The 22789-nt window shown below is 39.9% G+C and overlaps 1 protein-coding gene across 1 annotated transcript in view; it reads left to right on the forward strand.

Moving 5' to 3' along the window:
• Positions 1 to 14434, forward strand: part of pcdh1a (protocadherin 1a) — a 72574-nt gene extending 58140 nt beyond the window's left edge. Inside the window, exon 5 of the mRNA XM_061804390.1 lies at positions 10642 to 14434. Within this exon, the coding sequence (XP_061660374.1) occupies positions 10642 to 11012 (371 nt within the window). The 3' untranslated portion in view covers positions 11013 to 14434. The remainder of the gene's footprint in view (positions 1 to 10641) is intronic.
• Positions 14435 to 22789: the final 8355 nt, after the last annotated feature.

Here is a 22789-nt window from a genome sequence, read left to right on the forward strand (position 1 = left end):
TTTCTTCCCATGCCAGTTTTCAACAGAAAGCCTGCTTTAATTAGGCAGTCAACTTTATGCTACTGGAATATTGTCACTGATTTGGGAGGTTTTCTGTCAGAGATTCTTGTGGCTCTTGCAATTCATCGGCGAAAGCCAGAGGTCTCTTGCTCTTGAAGCGATATATTGCGAGGCATCTACACGTGTCACTCACTTTGAGGACCTATCTACTTTCAAACAGTGTCCGGCAGGGAAATGAGGTGGCCATCATGCACAGGCACTGACAAACAGATGGCAAGTACGGCCATAAAAAAGAGGGATGTTTACTTATTTTGTGCATTTGTTTGTGATTTATTTCAAGTTTTACTTCGTCCTACTTTTCTGAGTTATATTTTTATATGAATAGCTTAATCTACTACAGGTATAGCTATTCAAATACGTATGAAATTGCCTACCATTGTTTTGTTTTGTTTTTTTAATTAAAAATGTCCACGCGAACATTGTCATTACACAGAAAAAAGCTATTTAAAAAAAAAAAAAAATCAAACCTAGTGTGCATGATCTCCACAAGTGTGTTATTCCTCTCCTAGGATTCTAATAAAAATGTTCAAGTATACAGCCAGGCTACCGTTCCATAAAATGGATTGAAGTACAGGTGTCATACATTTTATATATCATATTTTTGGAGCATATTGAGGAAGACCATTGATACTCATGTTGCCATTACAAAAATCCCAGAAACACTTTTTACTGATGGGGGAGCAACAGGATAAGCAGAGTCAGAATTCCATTCCCTCATCCATTTTGACAAGCTCTTGCACCGACATCCCAAGGTGTTTCCATGGTCTCAGATTTAGAAGTGCTGATTCTCACATTAGGTTTTTTTTCTCCCCGCACTCGGCTGTGAAGCGATCAGTAAGTGCTGAAGATTGTGGCCCAGTGAAGGAACGCAGCCGCATCTCAGTTGTTTTCAATGCGCATCAAGGAGTGAGCATCGCATAGGCTCTAGGGGCGGAGCTATAATCCGGGAACCGGTGACGTCCCCTTTGTGGCGGTCCTTTAGCTTCTAGACAGTGACATATAAAAATGGGAAGTACAGGACATCAGATATGGTACAGTTCATCCTTCATGTTTCTAGTTTCTTTTTTATATTTTCATCTATTGTGCTGGTACTACTTATTCGAGTACTATTGAAATGACTTACACTGGTTCATAGTTACTATGCAATGAAAATCAAATTATGACATAATGTTCCAAAATGCGTTTATCCACATCAAGAAAAAAAAAAGATAAAGTTCCGATAATTGGACTGAAACACCTGTTTTATTAGTCAGTCCTAGTAGTGTGACAGTTGTGGTCAAAACATGTAATTTGAATGACTAATATTGTTGCGCATGTGAATATATGTCCAGATGAAAGATAAGATATATCTACACCACTTGGCCTCTAGTTTCATGATATGCGGTATCATAAAATGATCGATTAACCAGGGATAACCAGAGGTACATCTTATTACACACTGAGATCATTTGGTTAAAACTTGTATAGTCCGTTCAGAAATCTTGTAGGTTGGTTGAGCCACGAGTTAATGGTGTCTCACGTTGCAATCGAACATAGAATTAACAAAGGGAGATGTCACAATCAATTTGGGGGAGGGGAAAAAAAAAAGCAAATCGTTCATGGAAAAAGTGTTTTTTTTTTGTCCACACGATCAATGAACAAATGATAGTCAGAGTAGGAGACAGCTTTTTGTCCCTTGAATTCCAAAAGGGAGTTTTTGATAGCATATTGGATGATATTGATTTTTTTTTTTTTTAAATGGAAAATGTTTGTGTGTTTTTAATGTGGCCACTATATATAAGGACATCAACATCTATCCAGTGCAATTTGACTAGAAAAATCAATTAAAGTGTACTGTAAGTGGATGGGACATTTGGTTCAAAGAAACAAACACATTAGCAGTAGGCCTAAATATACTGCATGAGGGCTTCCTTTACTGTTGTTCCACACTAAGGATCATCATGGATTTGCCGGGGCTGTAGGGCGATGCCACAATGGTACACAGGTCAATAGAGTGAAGACATAAAACACCTGAAAGCTTTCAAACGTTTCCGAGGCAAGGGCCAATAAAGAAACACTCTGGGGGGTGGGCAGGTGGGGTGTGTGTTTGTGTGTGTGTGTGTGTGTGTGTGGGGGGGGTTTGGTGAACAAGAGGATGAGACATTCTAGGTCTCTCCAAGTAAATGTCACAGTCATCAGCAAAGCCCTCGGTGATTAAAAACTCTGTTTATAACAATCACGGCAGCACTTTTATGAAATAAACCTCTTAAAAATATACGGTATTTTTGCAGCTTATTTTATTCAGGTGGATCTTCAGGTCCAACATTAGTGCTGTCGAAAATCCAAATAGATGTGACCTGTTTTGCGTTAGCTAATCTTTATTGGGTGGGGAAAAATTCCCACATTCACTCATAACTCTCACATTCACACATTCAGTGTACTTGGTGATACGTTGAATGCTTGTTTTTTCATTTGACGGCATTTACCTATCTGGCCTTGACAGTGTAGAAATACAGGTAAATGTCTGCAAATGTTTTATTTTTTTTCCATTCACTAGTGAGCTGGACCCTACAAACAACTGGCCGCCAGCCGATTGGAGGTCACAAATAGAAAAATAGGCATTCATACTTACATTTGCCCCTAAGGAGAATTTATAGTGAACCTGACATGCATGTTTTTGAAATGTGTGACCCTAAGAAAACCTATGCACGTACCGGGAGAACCTGCAAGCTCCACACAGTTAATATAGATTGAAAATCTTTTCCAATTTACATTTAATTTATGGTTTACAAACATTTTTAGGTTTATTGGAATCTGGGTTGTGTTCATTTATACCAAATTTAGTTTTTCTCGATTCTTATGTAATTTAGCTACTTTTGTACTTTTTTTTTTTTTTTTTTTTTTTACAGCTTTCGGTGTTTAGATAAGCTTAAATTGATATACCATGACTTGTAGCTGAGCTCACTACATTTTCCAAGTAGCTTGCCCAGCACACATCACATATCAACTCCACAATTGGAGGAGCCAGTGCATAGCGTGATCTGTCAGAAGGTGCTAAGATTTTGTCAAACGCAAGCCCTCACAAAGCAGTCTTCAAAATAAAGGTCTTCCAAGACAAAATTGTGCATGTCAGAAGAACTAACAGGACTTATACCATCACTCAGTGAAGCATCCACAGCAGCGCTTCCTGGCGTGCCGCTGGCCGTCAAGTCCGCTCATCAGGGGATGTCAGTACGCCGCCTTACCTGCTAGGGGATGCCAACAGTGCAAACTTGTATCCATCCATAAATTGGAGAAGAACAAGTCTTTTATTAACCCCTTAAGAGGAGCTCCACTTGTCACAGTCAGAATCCACACTCAAGTACTAAGTTCACACTTTTAAAAGTGGCAAAGTAAGAAGCATTAAAATAAATTGGTTGATGGCCATCTACTAATTTGCATCAGGATCTAATCCGTTTGTGAGTCGAATAATTTGGTCTGTTGCAGAACTGAGCACATGTGCTTACTACTGCTGCTCTAAACTTTTTATCCAAAAAAACAAGACTGACTGAGAACTAATTGTTGTTTCTGCCATAGCATTGAATCATTTACACTTCAGTTGCATTCATATCAATAAATTATATTTTTTGTTTATTAAATAAACACCAAAGACACGACACGACCGGCAGTGAAATGTGCACAGATATGTTAAAGGTTTTAAAAATAGATTCCACCCTGAAAAAAACTGTCAAAGGCAGATGATGTTTTGCATTTGAGCCACTGTATACAAAGCATGTTTGGGAATAAATGCATAAAATTATCAGCCACGTAACTTGTCAACATGATAACGAATAGGTACAGTAAAAGGCTGCTTGTCTTGCAAGTTGAGGTGACAAGTTGAGGCCCGTGAGATGTAAAAAGTACAAATGTCATGTGAGTAACTCCATCATCCCGTTTTTTTGTATTCTCCATTATTCTGTTAGGAGAACGTGTACACGAACAGTGTGCGGTTGCAGTGCTTGTGGCTTGCACCCAAAAAAAAAAAAAAAAAATCACCCATCTGGAGAAGAAAAGGCTGTATTTGGTTACTTCAGCTTGCTGTGAGAAACTGTTCTATATATATATATATATATATATATATATATATATATATATATATATATATATATATAAAGGCTTGACATGTCACAGCTAAAGATATACAAAACCCTGGTTTCTTGTTTTTCTTCCAAGTATGACAAACACAGTACGCATTCCCAGCCAGTTATTATAGTGACAGCCAGAACCGGGCGCTAATGTCTCCTCAGATGTGAAGTATTTTTCTTCTTGGAACTTTTTTAGTCATTTTCCACATAAACTGTTTGCAGGGACCACAAACACACCCATTAATATCGCCCACACACTCCCAAACGATAGTGGCTGTTATCCCTCTATGAGCTGCGGCTCGCTCATATTTTTTCCACCATCGATCATAGCCGTGTGCCACACGCACTAGAAAGCAGCCGGTGGGGAGACGCAGCATTTGCAATCAAACGCTGAGCAGCAGTGTGAAATCTCAGGAAGAGGCAGCTTCCCCACCGCCACCACCTCCCAATGCCTTTGGGCAGGGGATCAGACGATGAGGAAGCCTGCCTCAGACACTCGACACCTCCCACTGGCACCCTGATGCAAGCCGCATGCAAACCCACCCCTCGCATGTAACAGTCAGCCGAAGGGTAGGGGGGGATGGAGGGGCTTAAGATGTGCGAATACCCCTACCCTGGTGACTGCGCTGCAGAGTGGATGTTATGCCACTGCATCGGAGGTGATTTTAGGGGCTTTGCAAGGGTGCACACTGAGTTGGGGACGGAGGGATGTGAGGAAATCACATTTTTTTGTGATGCATGTGCTCAGATTGCACATGAGACAGCTAGAACATAAATGGAGAGTGCTACAGGTACCTTTGTTTCTCATGATGGAAGCAGTTTTTTTTTTTTTTTCCCGACATACATAATGGAAGACATCCAACTCCTCATTAAAGCCAAATTACATCCCACCCCCCCGCAATCAGCCAATTAATTCCACTTGCAAAATAAATCTGCAATTATTTCCCATTATCATTTCTATTCGATTCTCCTTCCATTAAATAAGTCAAGAGACACACCGGACAATATTATGTACATGCACAGTCTTATGATTCATTACAAAGTCTGTGTCAAACGGTAAGAATCCCACAGCGCTAAAATAATTTGCAACAACTTATTAATTGATGCTCGCTGGCTTCCGGCTATTGTCAAGTTGTCCTTTTTTTTTTTTTTCCTCCAAAGCATTGAAAAGTGTTCAACCAGGACTAAATCTATAAAACAAGATTCAATTCCTTTCACAAAAATAAACAAACCATGGCATGGCTTATTTATGTTTTTCATTCCATTCATACTTGGTTATATATGATTTTGCGAATACAAAATTATTCATCGGTTTGAAAATGTATGTGTATTCAAATTTGATTTAATTATTCCTCTAGGTACATATGCCATTTTACAAACATAAAAAAATCATAATTCTTGAAATTCAGCTGTACATAGAATAGACAAATTATACTCAAAGGAAAGTACTTTTACTTTAGAATGATATGACTAAGATAAAACCAAGAACGAGTCCTCCAAATGATTATTTCATTAATAGTACGTATTCATTGAAAAAAAAATATTCAACTCATAACTGGTGAGTAACCTTTGATATACCGCTGTTGTTAAATCAGAAAAATGGAAAAAATAACCATCCATCCATTCTTTGAGCTGGCTGCTTATCCTCACAACAGGAGCAAGAGTGCTGGACCCTATCCCAGTTGTCATTGGGCAGGAGGTGTGCCACACCCTGAACTGGTTACCAGTCAATCACAGGGCACATGGAGACAAACAGCCGTACTCACAATCACACTGATGGGGCAATTTAGAGTGTCCAGTTAATGTTGCGTGTTTTTGGGATGTGGGAGGAAACCGGAGTGCCCCCAGAAAACAGAGCATGCAAACTCCACACGGGCGGGGCCGGGATTAGAACCCCGGTCCTCAGAACTATGAGGCCAATGCTCTAACCAGTTGCCCCACCGTGCTGCCCAAATTCTGATCTCTCTTTAACTTACTAAACAATCACGATTTCATACAAATATGGGCAAAATTAGCCACAAGAATTGGTCTTAAAATTAACTTTATTTCTAATTGTGAAACAGCACATTAGGCTCAACGGGCAGAGATTAAACGGGAAAAAACGGGAAGAATGCAGCTCAACGCAACGGCAACATGTAGCTGTTCTTTTTCGGAGTGTGCAGTTGTGACAGTGACTCCCAAGCTTCACGCAAATGAGTCACTTTGAAAGCTTGCTTTCTTGGTTTCAAGTGACTGCCTGGCGCCCTTTGATTGGCGACATGAAGTCAAATGTCGCAAGTGGTTATGTTGGACAGGTGAAACGGTGTCATGTGACAGCACCCGGGGCGCACGTTGCTCTGACGAACCAAAACAAACAGATCGCGCAAGCGATAATAGATTGATGAAAAAATAAAAAGCAGCTACCCCACCATAGCTCAGTGTAATGGAGTAAAAGACGCCTTTCTTCACATAAATGCTTTAGTAAAAGTGCAAATTCTTGTTTGTTGTACTAAAACTACTCGGACGAATCGAAGTTATTGAAGTAAATGTAACAGCATTCGTTTAGAAACTTACTACCTACGTGTGCTGTTCGAAAAGCAATCTAACAAACCTGAAAAATAATGTGCTGCTATTGATCTTGGAGAAAGTAACATTCCATTTAAAAAAAATATATATTTATTATATGAATGAATAAATATCAGTTAAGGTTGAATGTTTATGTATAATACTGATGAATCGTTGCTTGAACTGGGTTGTGACTGAACATTTTTACCATTTTATTTGGCCACATGAGATGGCCCAAATATCTGGCAATACAACGCAGCATAAAAGCATCCATTGTCACAAATGCCACTTTTGTGAAGAGTCACGCGGTGGGAACGGTGCACTTCATACCAGCCCTTGTACAGGAAATCGCTCATTTGCTATTTATTATTATTTCATTGAAATGAAGTTGAGACAATTCTTTTGTTTCATGGGAATTTTTGCATGATTCATGAAGATGTTAATTCTATGTGCTTTCAGAATAGGTTTGAATTTAGCCCTCTATACTTCGTTTGTAGCCCCATACTTGTCTCATTCACTTGATCGTTACCTTTATGATCACCATCTTCGGCATTTGCTTTGATGAGCAAAGCACTGCATTCTCTTTTGTGTACCATCAGTCGACCTCTAGTATAGAATTATTCATTCATTTCAGTGGATTAAAAAGGGAAAAAGTTCTTAGCACCGTGTGCGATTATGTTATTGGGTGTTGAGAACAGCTGAATTTCAACCTCCTTCGATTATCAACACGCTTTCCCCAAATAAAACCACGCGTGAACTGAGATGAAACAAAAATAGAGATGCTACTTAAGTATTAAAATAGCTGCTCTTTGAACATCTATGTTGCCTCCTGGTGCGCTGCAATATGCACTTTGACATTGCAAGAAGAAAACGGCAGACTTTGGCAGGCTATGTGGTGTATTTAGCTGTCATCGCTTATTTTACGGCTGTTGATGAGCATTCGGTGGTCCTTGGCATCAGGATGCATTACATGCTTGCTTTTAGTCTCATTAAACATGCCCAGCGCCTTAAAATCAGAAGTCAATCAGTAAAACTGACAATCAGTAAAGTGTTGACCTTATTTTGAGTTCATCAGGACATTAAATATAAATGGGTGTACACATACAGTGATAAGGGAGCGATATCCTCAATTGTAGCATGAAAAAACAGGTTTCAATAAAGACGCGTAAATGATTTTTGGTTTTGCAGCGATGCAGAATTTGACACCAGGGGGCTTGGTGCGGAGTAAACCTCCTGGAAGTTGTAGAGAGGTTTTAATCATGTGTGAAATCCTTTTGGAGTCTTTGCCTACGCAAATGTGCTCACGCTCAGATGCGCCACAATTTGCCCAACTCTCCTCCCTTGAAATATATTTTGTAGCAGGGGTCCATTTCACCAAAGTGATGCAGAGAGTCAACATTCTTGGAAGGGATGAGAAATAAACTCCAGTAATCATGCATGAGATATACAAGGTCTCACATCGTTTTCGGGACTTTACACTCAAGTTTTTCTGTTTATGGTCCTATACATTTGGGCTGAATATAATTTTATTGAATATAATTGTAAGTGAACGATGTCATTAAGAGGGAATATAAAAAAAAGCATCGCTTAGTTGTGACTCAAATGCCTTGAGACGCCTTAAAACCAGCAATTAGGATTAGGGGAACAATGAGATTAAGGGCAACAAAAGACAGAGCAACAGCCTTTGAACAGTAATTATCGTTTTGACAAAGAATTGGTCATGCAATATGGATTATTGTGTACACTGAAACTATAACGTGGAATCATTTTGCCTTAAAATACCAGCTGCAAAAATATAGAGATGCAACTTGTCTGTCATCACCATGGCAATGTTGTCTCGCCTTCCGTTGTGTCATGTTAGTATCACGTCATGTAAGCAATAACGTCAGCTGCCTGCTGAACTGGAGCAAATGTCTGGGTTTACTTCAAACTGGGACATTTCAACACAGAACACGCCCGTTAGCGTTTAGCAAGTGCATTCATTGGCTTGGAATTTTCAGATTCTCGCAAAGACGTATTTTATTTCCACTCTCCGCAGCTTGAATTCAGTCAGCTAGTGGATATTCAACAGATGCTTCTGAGCAAAAGATTCATGAATTAAAAAAGGAAATGTTATGCAACGTATAGTCCCCCCACCGCCCCCGTTTGCAAAGCTTATAATTGATACCAGAGAACAATTTGAACCAAATAGTCATAAGCCCGCATTTTTGGGCTGTTTAGAAGCAAATGTCTTTCAAATATTGGTCAAATGTCTCTAATTTCCCCACGGTCAGATGAACAAAATCTCTTGCAAACTCTATTGGCAGGAAGAGGGATAAATTCATTTTCATAATGTTGCAGGATCCTCAGTTTCTGCTTTAAATGGATACTTTGCGATGTAAAACTGAACAACGGTTTAAAACAGGCTTAGACAACACAAGCCTTTTGAATGATTTAAGTCCATGTGGGCCAGAGTCCAACCACAGAGGTCAGATATTTTATGGGATAATTATCTCGCCGTTTTTCGGTCAAGAATATAATACTGTTGACGATTCTCCATGAAAGATGCCATTTCCTCTACGGGCTGCTTGAATCGCCTCGGTTACGCCATCTCATGCTGTTGCATCATTCACATCCAGCCTTATTTTTTTCCCCACTATGTTTAGTCCTGAGCCACAAAGCTCTATGCATTTCCCACAAATACATGGAGACAAAGATTGCCCTGATTCTGAAAAAACAGACGTCACCTCACTGATGAGAATGCTCTTTTTTTTTTTTTTTTTTGTATGTGCGACATTGACATGATAAATTGCACGACACAGAGGTATTTATCATAGCAATCAAAACGTTATGGAACGCTCGTGTCAGAGTGATATTGTATTGAAACATTAATTGTCTGTCCTTGTCACAACATGAAGGAATAACAAAGACTGAAGGGTTTGTATTTAACCACGGCCAAAAGTGTAGTCTGCCAACAGGTGGTTGTGTGACAGTCATGCCTCGTGAAGAAAGCTCCCCACTTATGTGCAGCCATCTAAAAAAAAAAAAGACATTTGTAAAATATTATTGTTTCTTTTTAGGAGGTATTAACATCAATTTAAATTCTCAGCAAAGGTGGAGTTGGGTACTTTGGTTTTGCTTACTTTCTGGAATTGGTCTTATAAGGTGTTGTCGTAAGTCATTGCCTACTTTAGCTATTCAGTTAGTTTTGTTTGTTTGTATATTTTGTCATCAGGAGTTATTTTGGAAATGAAATGATTAAAATAACAGCAATAAGGTCACTGGTTTATGGACCCCTTTATTCAATTATGAATAGTTGAATTGCTGAAGAAATTGCTCATAATGAAGGGCAAGAATTTGTGTGCTTAAAAACACTTTTTTCCAAAGAAATCTATCCCTTCCATTTCTAAACCAAAACTGTTGCTTTTGTTCATGGCATCATATCCTTGCTGTCTTGTTTTATTTCTTCATTGATTTATTAATTTATTTTCACTATGACACATTTTGGGGCTGGGGGTACAATTAGTTTTTTTCAGAATATATATATTCCAACTAATAGAAATCAATAGACCTCTATTAAAACTTTTTTAACGGTCCAGTGATGTAGCATTTCAAACATGTCGGACTAACTGCTGCTGGATACGCCGAAATGACACAGACACAGCACGCCACCTCCTGAATGGATCGCATCAGCTAGTGGACTACACACAGCAGTGCTCATTACACAACCATAGCAACAGCTACATAGCAACTGCTGCTCAGTGCTTAGCAACAGCTGCAAAGACCTCAAAAGAAAGGAGGGAGGGAGGACTCTTTGTGTTTCGATGACACCATTTCTGATCCGAGATATCTTTTGAAGAGGTTTATCTTAAAGATCTTGATGTATGACTAGTATGGTATTTCATAGTTCATTCATAACATACTAACAATGCTTTATTCTCTCTTCTGCTTACAGACATTCGCTCGCTTCCTGATGTGACAATGACCGGAAACTGTACAACTGAGTGCAGCGAATTGGGCCACTCAGATGCGTGTTGGATGCCCGGGCATCCCTCTCCTGTACGTAGGACGAGGAACCCCCCGAAACTCTCCACCTTTGTGCCTTACCAGGAAAGAGGGAGTCTGGGACGCCTGGCAAATGGCAGCGCCATTCTGGGTGGCGAAGAGCACCGGTCACGCTTTCCACCCTCTCGCAGTGCCTATTCTAGCAGCGGTCACGATGCCGGTCAGGACTGCCCCTTGGAGGAGATGCCCCTCAGTGTAACCTCTGAGTTCCCGCCCACCTCCCCGTCCGCCCACACTCCGAAAAGAGAAATCTATCTGTGAATATCACCCGCTAATCGGTGCAGAAATGAAGAAAAGCTCAACCGTGGCAGTAGAACAAATAAAGCTGCCCACCTGCCAATGCCAACGCCCAGTCGAAATTAACAGTAGACAGTGATTCATTCAATTACCGGCATGATCACTCGGGTCATTTGCCATTTCCACCGTCTAATAATTTATTAGCATATTTATTACAAATTCCACAAGATTAATTGATATACTCTAATTTATTTATTCACAAGGACATGGATCAAAATGAGTGGGTCATTACTACTAAAGTAGTAACTAATATTTGTCGTAGTTAGCCAACTCCAATTCTGTCAAGTGATCTTTTGAATTTGAAACTTGTGATCTGTGCTCTTGTGCCATTGTTAGAGAATTGTGATAGATGGCCAATACGGCCCTATCTGATGGCATTACGCTTTTAACTAACAATCAAATGAAATGTTCTCTTGCTGTATAGTGCTGTAAATACATTTTGAATGGTGTGGTCTACATACTTTTGTCTGGCAGAAGCTGATTTAAAAAAAAAATAAGGAAGTTGGCTGAGAATTTTGGCGTAGTTAAGGTTTTTCTTTGCTACTGCTGCTGTTTAAAACTTGATTGAAAACATCTCCTGGAGAGGAGCTCAATATTGTGGAAAGCATTTATCCGCCTCATATAATCACACACACCTTCAACCCCTAATCATAGCAAAATGGCCTTTACCTCTGCTCCCTGCAGAGTTTCACCGTGGGTGGAGAAAGCTCTGCAGCAACATTTGAACAGACATTCTGTCCCATTGACTCTCAGCACTGTGACCTATAGTTTATCATCAGAACGCTTGACTTGGCCACAGTCCCCTGGAGTCACAATGACCAAACACCAAATTGGATTGTTATTTTATTCATTTCTTTTTCTTACCTTTATTTTTTTTTGCTTCAAATCCTTGTGACTCACTCAAAATATACCAGTTTTACATTTGTATTTTGTTTTTATCCTTTTCTCAATCTAGACAATCGACTAACTAGGACTTTCCCTTCACAAGCTATGAGGATGTGGCTACAATCAATGAATATGTAAGGTTATTATTTATCAGTGCTGATAATTTTTTTTTTTAAACAAAAAAAAAAGCAACACTTGAATCTTAAGTAAAGAATTGGAGTTCATGCTGCACTTTTGTCATCCTCTTGATTCTGAGCACTTTGGCTTTTTTTTTCTTCTCTTTTTCAAAGTATCTTATTATGTCGCAAGCTGTTTTCAGAGGTAAATTCAGTGTCGGCTATGTTTACCACTTGTGGAAGAAAGGCGCGCGGTCTTTGAAAAACGTCATTCAAGTAAATTGTCATTAACATAACATAAAAAGAGTTGTTTTCAAGCCAGCAATACATCAGTGAATATTTTTTTTTTCCCCCTTGGCCACAAAAATAAAATGTAGGGATTTGGTTCCATAGTGGAGATTTTCCAAGTCAATCTGAAGGATGTGCCTGAAGGACACTTCGTATTAGTCAGTAATTGGAAGCCAGTAAAGACTACATTAGCCTGTCTTGCAACATGGTACAGCGCCAGGCGGTGTCTTTGATTCAAACATCGATTTGATTAGACTTGTAGATACCTTTCACCTCTGCAGCAAATTTCCATGGTGAGCTTGTGTCTCTAAGTAAGGAAGAAAGATCCCCGAATAGATGCATCCTAATTAGGGTGAATAATGAGTCCTGAGCTGTGGCGTGTGTGTATGAAGCACCTCCCCAGGACAAGGCACCCACCAAATAATGCATATCTACCTGCAGCACTACAATCAGTTAAAAGGATCAGCACTTACCACATCACGCCGCCATTGAAAACTGCATTTAGAGTAATTGAACTGAATACATATGGAAATTACTGGACATGGCCATGATTAAATAATGTGGGCGATTATCCTGCCTTAAGGGGGAGAGAGCGCATTATGCCATTTTCAAAGCCATTTAGTGACTGAAATAAAATTCAAACAACAGCCATGATGCACTGTGATAAAACCCCCACGAGTACCCCTCGGATAGCCGCTTCATGGCCCGGAAGCTGGGGTCGGGGGGGGGGGGGTGATCACTGACCTGGAATTAACGACATACTGAAAGATGGTAAGGAGTGATAAAGCCAATGCCACATCACCTCAGTCGCAACTTTTATCCGTTTATGTGTCTTGACTCATTTATTCAGTAACTGCATTGCATCAATATTTTTTTCTTCTTCTGAGATTAATCCTAACCTGATATCAAACTAAGTACATGGCTTATCACTGGCACAGATCTGAAAAGTATCTCTTCCTTGATCACCGAATTAGGGCAGGGATGATCAGCCATTGCTCTGAAGAGGAAAAACAGGAGGCTGGTTTACTCTGCAGTATCCCCAAAATAACAGTTTTTGTTTTCTTTTCTCTCTCTCTCGATGCGTCGGACCCAACACTGACCTTCATATTGCTCCTTGAACAAATTTTTTCTCCGTCACCTTTGGATTTCAAGTCATACTGAATGACCCCTCTGAAATAGAAAGAGGATGACCCTGACTCAAAAGGGTAGGAGGTCACAAAGCACTGAAATACACAAAATATGTTGAATACTAATGTTTAATTTGTACTTTGCATTGATTTAATGTTGAATTCACTTGGGTATATTTTGCCTCTCTGTGGTCTGTATTGTAAAGTGATCATTTCTGTGGACAGATGGAAAAAATTACTGTGCTGAATTTGGCAAGCGATTTTGTTTTTGTGTCGATCAAACACTCTTAGCAAAGCAGTTGTGTGAAGAAAAAAACTAAAAATAAAAAAATGTATTGGTGGTGTTAGTGTACATAGATCTCCACGACCTTTCGTCTGCTGTCAAAGCAGGCTGGGATTTTCGCATGAATTCCAAAGATAATTGGTAGAAACTGTTAACTGTTTCTTTTCTTTCAGTTTCTGACATGTCAGTGCTGGTTTATATTCAAAAAGTTCCAATCTCTTCGAACAGAAATTTAACTGCACATATATTTTCATGTTTTTTACAGTTCATGGAAAACAAAGACAACTGCCTTGAGAATGTCTTTGCAAGAGAGAATCTAGCTGTTATCCTAATTATTGGTATATTTATATAGGACAAAAATGCTTGTGATGCCATGTTTTTGTACAGTTTTATGTACATACAAGTGATGCTTTCTAAAAGTTCAGAGAAAAGCCGATGGCACATAAAAATTGTAACCTGTTTTCTTGAGCTGTGCACATCTTTGCCTTGGTTGGATTGACCTTTGCCGAGTCGGTGTGAATGTGGCCGTTCTATGCCTGCACTGTAGTCATTCACTGGCTCCCACCTCCTGAAGACTTAATCAAGTTATGTTAATTGTGAATAGTGAATCGTCTTATCTTACCAGTTTGTTAAACTCCTGTGTTCAAGTTTGTTCTGTTCTAGCATGTTGACAACTTCTCTTGTAATACTGTCCTCATGAACTTTGTAATAAAATTACTTCAGGGAAAACAAAATTACGAATGCTGTCTGTGGTTTGTCCTGTAATGCACCAGACACACTTTGGGTAAAACTCGAGAAAAACGACTAATATACTAAATGGGGCAATTTGGCATTTTGAGTCATCTGGGTGACGACCCTGGACAGGACAAACCAGAGGAGATAGACTAGACTAGTTGAATGCTGAAGCCATATGCTGTCTGTCACACAATGGTGCATGCAGTAAATAAAATGTCTCATCCTAGTCGAGTATTATAATCACATTGTAGTCATACTTTACTCATAGTAAGTCACAACATTGTCGCATTTCACTCAAACTGAAGATAACTGACAACTATGTGAAAAGGTGTACCTATTAGTATGATTATCGTACATTTTGTTTTGGTATTGTATGAGCTACAACGCTAGTGACTGACTTTTGTGCAGTCAACTTGGTTTCAGTTCCGACTGAGTGAAGATGTGAATGTGCAAGCCAATGTTCCGCTATCGCGATACTTGGAATGTCATTTCACTTTTAACCTTTTTGAGTCACTGTGGTCGTGTGCCCCTTGGCTCACTGAATTTAAAAGTGCCCCCTCTGAAAGCTTCTGAAACATTATAGTACCTCATTGAGAGGTCGCACATGAGCAAAAGAAGAGCCTGTTAATTTGCACGTTACTTCCAGATTTGAACCCAGATCCATTAACATGTTCATCTCCATCCACAGTTCTGCCACAAATTTTCCTCATATTGCCCAAAAGTACATCAGTCTGGGCAGCTGTGTGAGCAGGCTCATTGGCTGCCTCTGTCACCGAACAGCAGAAGAAAGTGGGAGTCCATGTGCAGATGAACTCTGTGCCAGCAACATATCCCAGACCCACGGCTCTGGTGTCCTTGGACAAGACACCAATACTTAAAACTGCTCTGCCCTGCACTTAGAATAAACCCCTGCTCCAATGTGTGTTTTCTGCATTCACAACTGTAATGGGTTAAATTGCAAAGAAAAAAATGCGTGTTCATCACAGAAAGATGTTTTTTTTTCTTCTTTCTACAATTCCCAATTAGATTTTCATGAGAAAGGGCATGACAGCCACTTGGAGGTTGGTGATCAAGAAAGGAAAGACATCTCATTTCCTTGTGAATAAAGGTCTATTATACTGAAAAAGCAGAGATCCCAGGACCTGAAGTAGGACAGTCCCAGGACCTGCATTTACAACCTCTATCACTTGAAAAACAAAGTGCTAGTCCTAGAAGGGGATAATCCCCATCTTGCACTCAGCCTAATTAGAGCAATTCTTTAAAGCACTGATGAGCTGGCCCCAGCACCACAATGACCAATGTTGTGTTGTGATGTTAATTTGAAGATGTCTTTTTGTCTTAGTTTAAAGCTTGTTTGCGTGTGTGTGTGTGTGTGTATATGCGTGCGCACTCAGTGAACGTATCCTTTCAGTGTCTGTATGGTAACACTTTGTATTGCTTTCTCAACCGCTACCCTGCTAATGTCACTCCGAAGTGTAGGACAACCAACCCTTTGACAGCACACTCGTGTAACCTTTAACTGCCCTACAGTATTTGCCATTTGATACTGGCAACAGAGCGTGTGCAAATGAATCAATTAAATTGGTGGTCAGTGCCACGACAGGCACTCTGATAACGCCCACTCACATCTGATTTCAGAAACTAAACGGGGTTTGGTTAGTACTTGGATGGGAGACTAACCGGTAATGCCAAAACATCAAAAGTGATTCCAAATAGAGGAAAAAAAAAAGTTGGGAAGAAGAAAAATGTAAAGACAGGTTTTATATATATATATATATATATATATATATATATATATATATACACACACATACACACACACACACAGTATATATTAACAAGTCCATGTTTGCAATGTCTGTCAGCACCAGTTGAACATACATAGTCAGCATTATGTGTTGTGCAGAAAGATGCTTGCAAGCTCTTCAGCAGCATTGGAAATGTTGCAGTTAAGCCATTTTCAAAACTGGAAGGCAGTATTTCATGTCGCATTGCTCTGATGTTTGCGAGCCTCTGAGCTCATCAATCTTGTTTAGCTCAGTGTGGAGCCCCAGCTTGCTATCTCTGCTTCTCTGTTGGCTCTTTCCACCACCTGCAACAAAAATGATCCCAGCACACTGATGAGCTCAACTGGCATCCCTTGTAGTGAAGGTGTGAGGCGATTCAACACACTCTCCAATTTTTAGGAGATCATGTTAGGTGTAGGTTTAGTATGTCTTCATGGGCCTCTTGGGAAAGTTAGATCATCCCGGATGTGTGGATAAAATATACCACCGAAATATTTCCCTCAAGCTTGAGCACAGGCAAATCCTGTATACTTGCAGTTCTCAGAATTTTGTACATACTGCAGGCTCAGATTTTTTTTTTTTGGGGGGGTCTGTCTTGTATTAGTTATTCTTCCTTATTGTTCATCCATCCATCCATTTTCTGAGCTGCTTATCCTCACAAGGGTTGTCGGGAAAGCTTAAGCCAATCCCAGGTGTTATTGGGCAGGAGGCAGGGTACACCCTGAAGTGGTTGCCAGCCAATTGCAGGACACATGGAGACAGCCAACAGTCGTACTCACAATTACACCTAGGGGCAATTTAGAGTGCCCAATTAATGTTGCAGTTTTTTGGGATGTGGGAGGTGACATCAGCCAAAATGGATATTTAAAACCACACAGCGGTCACTGATACAGCTCTGAAATTTGATTTCAGCTGGTGTACCTAATGTTGTGGGCTAAAGAATCCACAAACAGAAACTCAAATTTTGTGTAAACGTGAAGCTCCCCGTGATTTCAGAGTCAAAAGCTAAACACTAGCCCAGCATGTTTGTTGTGTTGTTCACTGCTTCCAACAGACGAGAACACTTCCAGGTTCAATATCTGTACATGATTAGTTCTACATAATGGAATTCCTACTTGCAGATAGAGTGCCTTTCTTCTGGAAACACACATTTGGTGTGTATTGCTTCTTCTCCCATTGAAAGAGTTTCTGGCAATTGACCAATGAGACTTTTGGTCAAGACAAGAGCATCACCTCCAAATGTAGATGAAAAGTATCCAAGTGGACCGTCCTCAAACTGAAGCAATCCCAATGGTTTGATTGTGAAGGATGGAGTAGGTCTGTGCTTGTCACCACTCTTGTTCACTGTGATGAGAATGTAATGAAGCAAAAGAACAAGAAAAAAAAGTTTTTTTTTGTTCCTCCCTACCCTGATTTAACAGAAAATGAAACTTGTGATCATAAACAGCTTTCTTTCTGCTCAAGGGTAAATGTCAGTCCTTGAATTATCATTTGTGTAGGAATCAAACCACAGGGGGTACATGGAATCAAAGTTATTTTGATTAATAGAAGCTCGTTTTGATTCACATTTTAAAATCTTCCCCACGAAGCAAACATAGCACGTCATGGGCAGAGCACGTGGCAACAGTGAGTGGTTGTTACACAACACGACCTCTATTATCATTTGCGCTGAACCTTCTCACAAGGATGAACGCACATCTTGTTGTGCATCTCAACTCACCTCGCTGAAATCACGCACCAAACAAAATTGCTCCACCTGCATCTGTTTGAAGCCTTGTTAGCTAATAAGCCAGACTCCTGCACAACAAACATGTCGAGCGAAGTGCAAATGTCATTTTTAGCTTGTAGAATGAATACCAGTGAGTCGCAGGGGGTGACAAAAGTTACAGCTGCTCCAAGAAGGTAACAAACTGTCGTCATCTGGTAGCTAATCTCCATCAATGAGACCAGCAGATTGATGAAGATGTCAAATGGATTTTCACATTTCTGTTTGTGATTGCGGTCCCAAAATTTGAGATTACCTTCTGATTTCAAAGGAGCAGTGGTCAGTCTTGAATCTCACCAGACTGCGCTGCGATTGGCTGGCAGTCAACTGGAATAGACTAGCTCACCCTCTCTGCAAGGGGTATCTCAAAACAACACATCCTGATATTTACAATGCTGGACTTATAGATGCAATTAAGAGAGGCATTACCATACCACTTGAGTTTGGGTCTCATTAGTCTTTTTAACCCAAGTAATCAGGTATAAGGACCAAACACTTCTTCTGTTAGTAAACCTTGTTTTGCAACGAGTGGAAGGAACCCAAATCCATATCATGTAAACATGATCAACGAGCCATGAGGTTGGTAGCTTGCTGTGTTCTACTGTGAAAGGTGCAGAAGAAAAAACATGGTCTGGAATTTAATGCTACATGCAATGACATCTAGCTGGTAAATTCTCTTTTCACTACATTCCACCATCACATATCCAGATCCATTTTCCGAGCCGCTTATCTTCACAAGGTTTACAGGACTGCTGGAGCCCATCCCAGTTAACTTTGGGTGAAAGGCGGACTACGCCATGAACTGGTCGCCAGTCAGTCACAGGGCACATGGAGACAGTCAATATGTGGGAAATGAACCTACGCTGCCTGCAACCAAGTCAGGCAGGTGTTTCACTATAGCATCAGTGACTCCATCACCGTTTTATTTTTGCTTCGTTGTCGAGTACTGCACCATCTCAACCTAATGTGGCTCTAAATGCTATTGACACTTCTTAGAATTTTCCATATAAGTCGTATGATAATGTAAAGCTGAGCTAAATAAAGCCAGTGGTGTGAGACGCAACTTGTGTACGTGTATGCAGAACTATTTTTATTTTTATTGCTAGCAAAACCTTTTGGTTGCAGAGCGAGCGGTCCATTTAACTTTGACAGTGCCAAAATGATTTGTAGAGTCCCAATTTATCATCAATTCCATGTTTTCACTTCCTTTTCATACAAAAGGGTGGCAAAACCGGTACCTAGCTGCTATTGGGAATTTCTTTTGTGGAAGAGTTCTCAGAATAGCTTTCTATCTATTAATTTTTAATGTGTCAATGTTCTTTTGGAGACCCTCTCACATGAAGGATGTGCTGTCTCAGTATTATTGTTATTATCTGCCTTTTGACTCATGGAAGTGTTTTTGTATTCAGGGTATTTCGCCAGACTTGTGTGAGGGAGACTCAGGACCATGTGATAATCGACAATCCAATAAAGATGGGATGGAATAATGATTAATTAAAGATGTTAAAATCCAGTCAATAGCTCCAGCTCATAACTCTTGAGCTTCCTGGCTTCTAATGTTTTACAGCTCCTATTACTTTTGTTGTTTAGTGGTGTATGCAAGCATTATTTGCTGTAATATATAAAGTTCATGTAAGGTTAAGAACCGCATGAACGAGAGCTCATGTTGCAGTACGCCAGAGAAAAACAAAATAGAAAAAATATAAATGCACGGGACAAAAATGTCTCAGAATCCTTACAATGTTGTTTATGGAGTGTGAGCGCCCCAAAATCTGTGTGATTGTGTAAAAAAAGAATGTCAAATAATTAAATGAATGAAACCAGATGTCTGAGCATGTTCAGCTTTTTGAAAAAGTTGGGTTAATACATCCAAACGATTGAATTTGAAAGTCCTCATGCATGTGCACACAGCTAGTGATCAAATATTATTGCAGGGTTTCTGTCCAGGCCACAGTCTCTGTGGCGGACTTATGGCAGACCTTAATAACATTTAATTCAAAAGAGTAGATTGTGATGGAGGTAGGCAGGGGGAGCGACAAGGTAATAAATTCGTATAACATAAGCCAATGTTTGAAAGGTGAAAGAAGGGAGGGAAATATATCAGGTGGAACATCACTAAAACATCATAAACTGGAAAATGAAGCCTGAGCAATATTACTTGTACATATATAATCCGCATATTTTGACAACAAACCGGAAAATCTTTATTCCAATTCCAATATTTAAAAACATGGACTGAAAACAATGGGTCTGTATTTTGTCATGAATGACCACACTGGATCAATGTCTACTGTTTATCAAATGTCATTTAATCTAAAAATAATTCCCCCTTACACATTTTGTCATACACAAGTAGCCATTGAATAAAATTATTAGCCTTGTCAGAGTGAAGTTTCTTTTCTTTAAAACAAATTAATCTATTGGGATGTATTTAAAAGAATGCATGAGTATAAGGCAAATCTCATGTGTCATAAAATGAAGTATTTGGTTGAAAATGTTTTAGCGCATATGAGATGTCCAGCACAATAAAATTAATCATCTTGCCACTTAAATTGTCCCAGTTATGAACTACCAAGTCGCAAGGCACATTTCCCTAGTTTTGAAACAACCATTTCTAAAACTTTTGACACACTTGACCAATAAAGCTGATTGTGATTCTGATTGGAGAGGTGGAATTTCTGCAATGGCTCAGAAGTGCGCTCAATTGATCTCAATCTGATGTGTGCATGCTACATTTCCGGGAATTTTCTGTGCCTTTTTTTTCTTTTTCCTTCTTTTGAACACATATAAACGGCACCTATGGCAAGGTGTAAATTTTCAGCGCACCCCACACTGAAGAGTTGCAGAAAAGTGTTTCTGTTCTCGATTTTAGAGGGCTTAACCAACAGATTTACGGCAATTTCACAATTCTCAAACCTTTGAACGACTGTAACGATTATAGTACACTGTAGGTATTTTTATTTATTTATTTTTTGATTGAGCTTCAGGAAGCACAGCAGGGAAACACTGATCTCCTGTAGCCTTTCCCTCTAGATGAAAACACTACTTGGCTAGCACTGCTGTTGCCTTGGAAACCTGGTCACTGGCACTCCTTTGCCCACACGCTTCCCCACTCGCTTCATTAAGTGTATTGCTACTGGCAATTAGAATGAAACCAGCGGCAGCCCTGGCTGTCTTGAAATGCACTCTCCAATTAAATACTTTCGAATAGTAATGCGCCTTCAAGCTATATCTCCTCTCTATATAATAAATCAAATGCAACATGAATCCTTGTGTGGATTATATTAGGTAGAAGACAACTACAAAATGTTTTGTTTGTTTACTCCATCAATCACATTTTCACTTTGACAAAGCATTAAATCAGTGCCAACCAATGAGATCTGTTTACTTTAATTAAAAGGTAGCCATATAGATGTAAATAAGATTGCTCTATGTGGATAATTTCACCTGAGATATGCATTAGATACATTTCATGTACGGTCCTGACACAGGAGATGGAGTAAGTTATCCGGTAATGAGGCTGTTTTTGATTTGATCGAGGACTTGGGCTGTTGTGTCCTTGAGCAAGACACTTAACACCTAACCACTGCAAATACTGTCTCCACCAGCGTATAAATGCAATTGAAAACTGTGATATGAATGCAATGTATTTACCACTACCTTTCAGCTTTGCTCACAGAAAAAGTACATTCTGTGAAATGAGCAAATTAGCTTAAATGCAGTCTTCACAGAACCAGGTATCTAGCTCTATGTCGTTAAACCATTGCCTTTGCTCTTACTGCACTATACAGCCTTTGGCACTGTCCAAACAACTAACATAAAAATGATAGCCGTCACTCATGACTTCTCTAAAAACCTCTCACAAATTAATTCCAAAGTCAATATCCTCCCTTCAATAAATCAGTGTCCAAAGAGAGCCAGTGGCTGAATGCTGCTCAACATTAATTCAAATGAAGTGCAACACCAATGAGATGAGGCGTCTGTGGCGACACGTCGGCTCTTGGCGAGACATTTGCAATGATTTGTTTTGCATGTAAGAAACTGAATGGCTGTGAGGTTAATTAGAAAAGGATCCCTTGAAATCCTTAGACATGCAAACAAGGAAGCGTTAGTTGTTGAACACTTAAAATACTGAAAGTGCGGTACAAATATTGACATCAGAAGCAAGAAGTGCTCACAAGAATTTACGGAAGTAGCATTAGTGTTAAAAAAGTAAGTTACTCTCATATTGTAAGGTTAAAAAATAATTTTCAACACCCATCCATCCATTTTCTTTCGCTTATCAGAGCTCAGGTCATAGGGGCAGTCGTTTTAGCAGAGAAGCCCAGACTTCCCTCTCCCCATCCAGTTCCTCTCGCTCTTTGGAGGGGATTCTGAGGGATTCCCAGGCCAGCCAAGAGACATCGTCTCAATCTCGCGGTGGGACATGTATGGAAGATTTCACCGGGAGCCATCCAAATCGGATACCCCAGCCACCTCATCAGGCTCCTTTCAATGCAGAGGACCTGCAGCCCAACTCCGAGCCTCACCCGGATGATCGAGTGTCTCATCCGACCTCTAAGGAAGAGCCTGGACACTGCAGAGGAAACTCATTTTGGCTGCTTGTATCCAGGATCTTATTCTTTCGGACACGATCCACAGCTTGTGATCGTAGACAAGGGTAGGAACGTAGATCGACTGGTAAAGTGAGAGTTTCATCTTTTGGTTTAGCTCCTTCGTGACCACAACGGACCAATACAAAGACCAAATACTTCC

This window comes from Syngnathoides biaculeatus, chromosome 18 (assembly GCF_019802595.1).
Source record: "Syngnathoides biaculeatus isolate LvHL_M chromosome 18, ASM1980259v1, whole genome shotgun sequence".
NCBI classification, from domain to species: domain Eukaryota; kingdom Metazoa; phylum Chordata; class Actinopteri; order Syngnathiformes; family Syngnathidae; genus Syngnathoides; species Syngnathoides biaculeatus.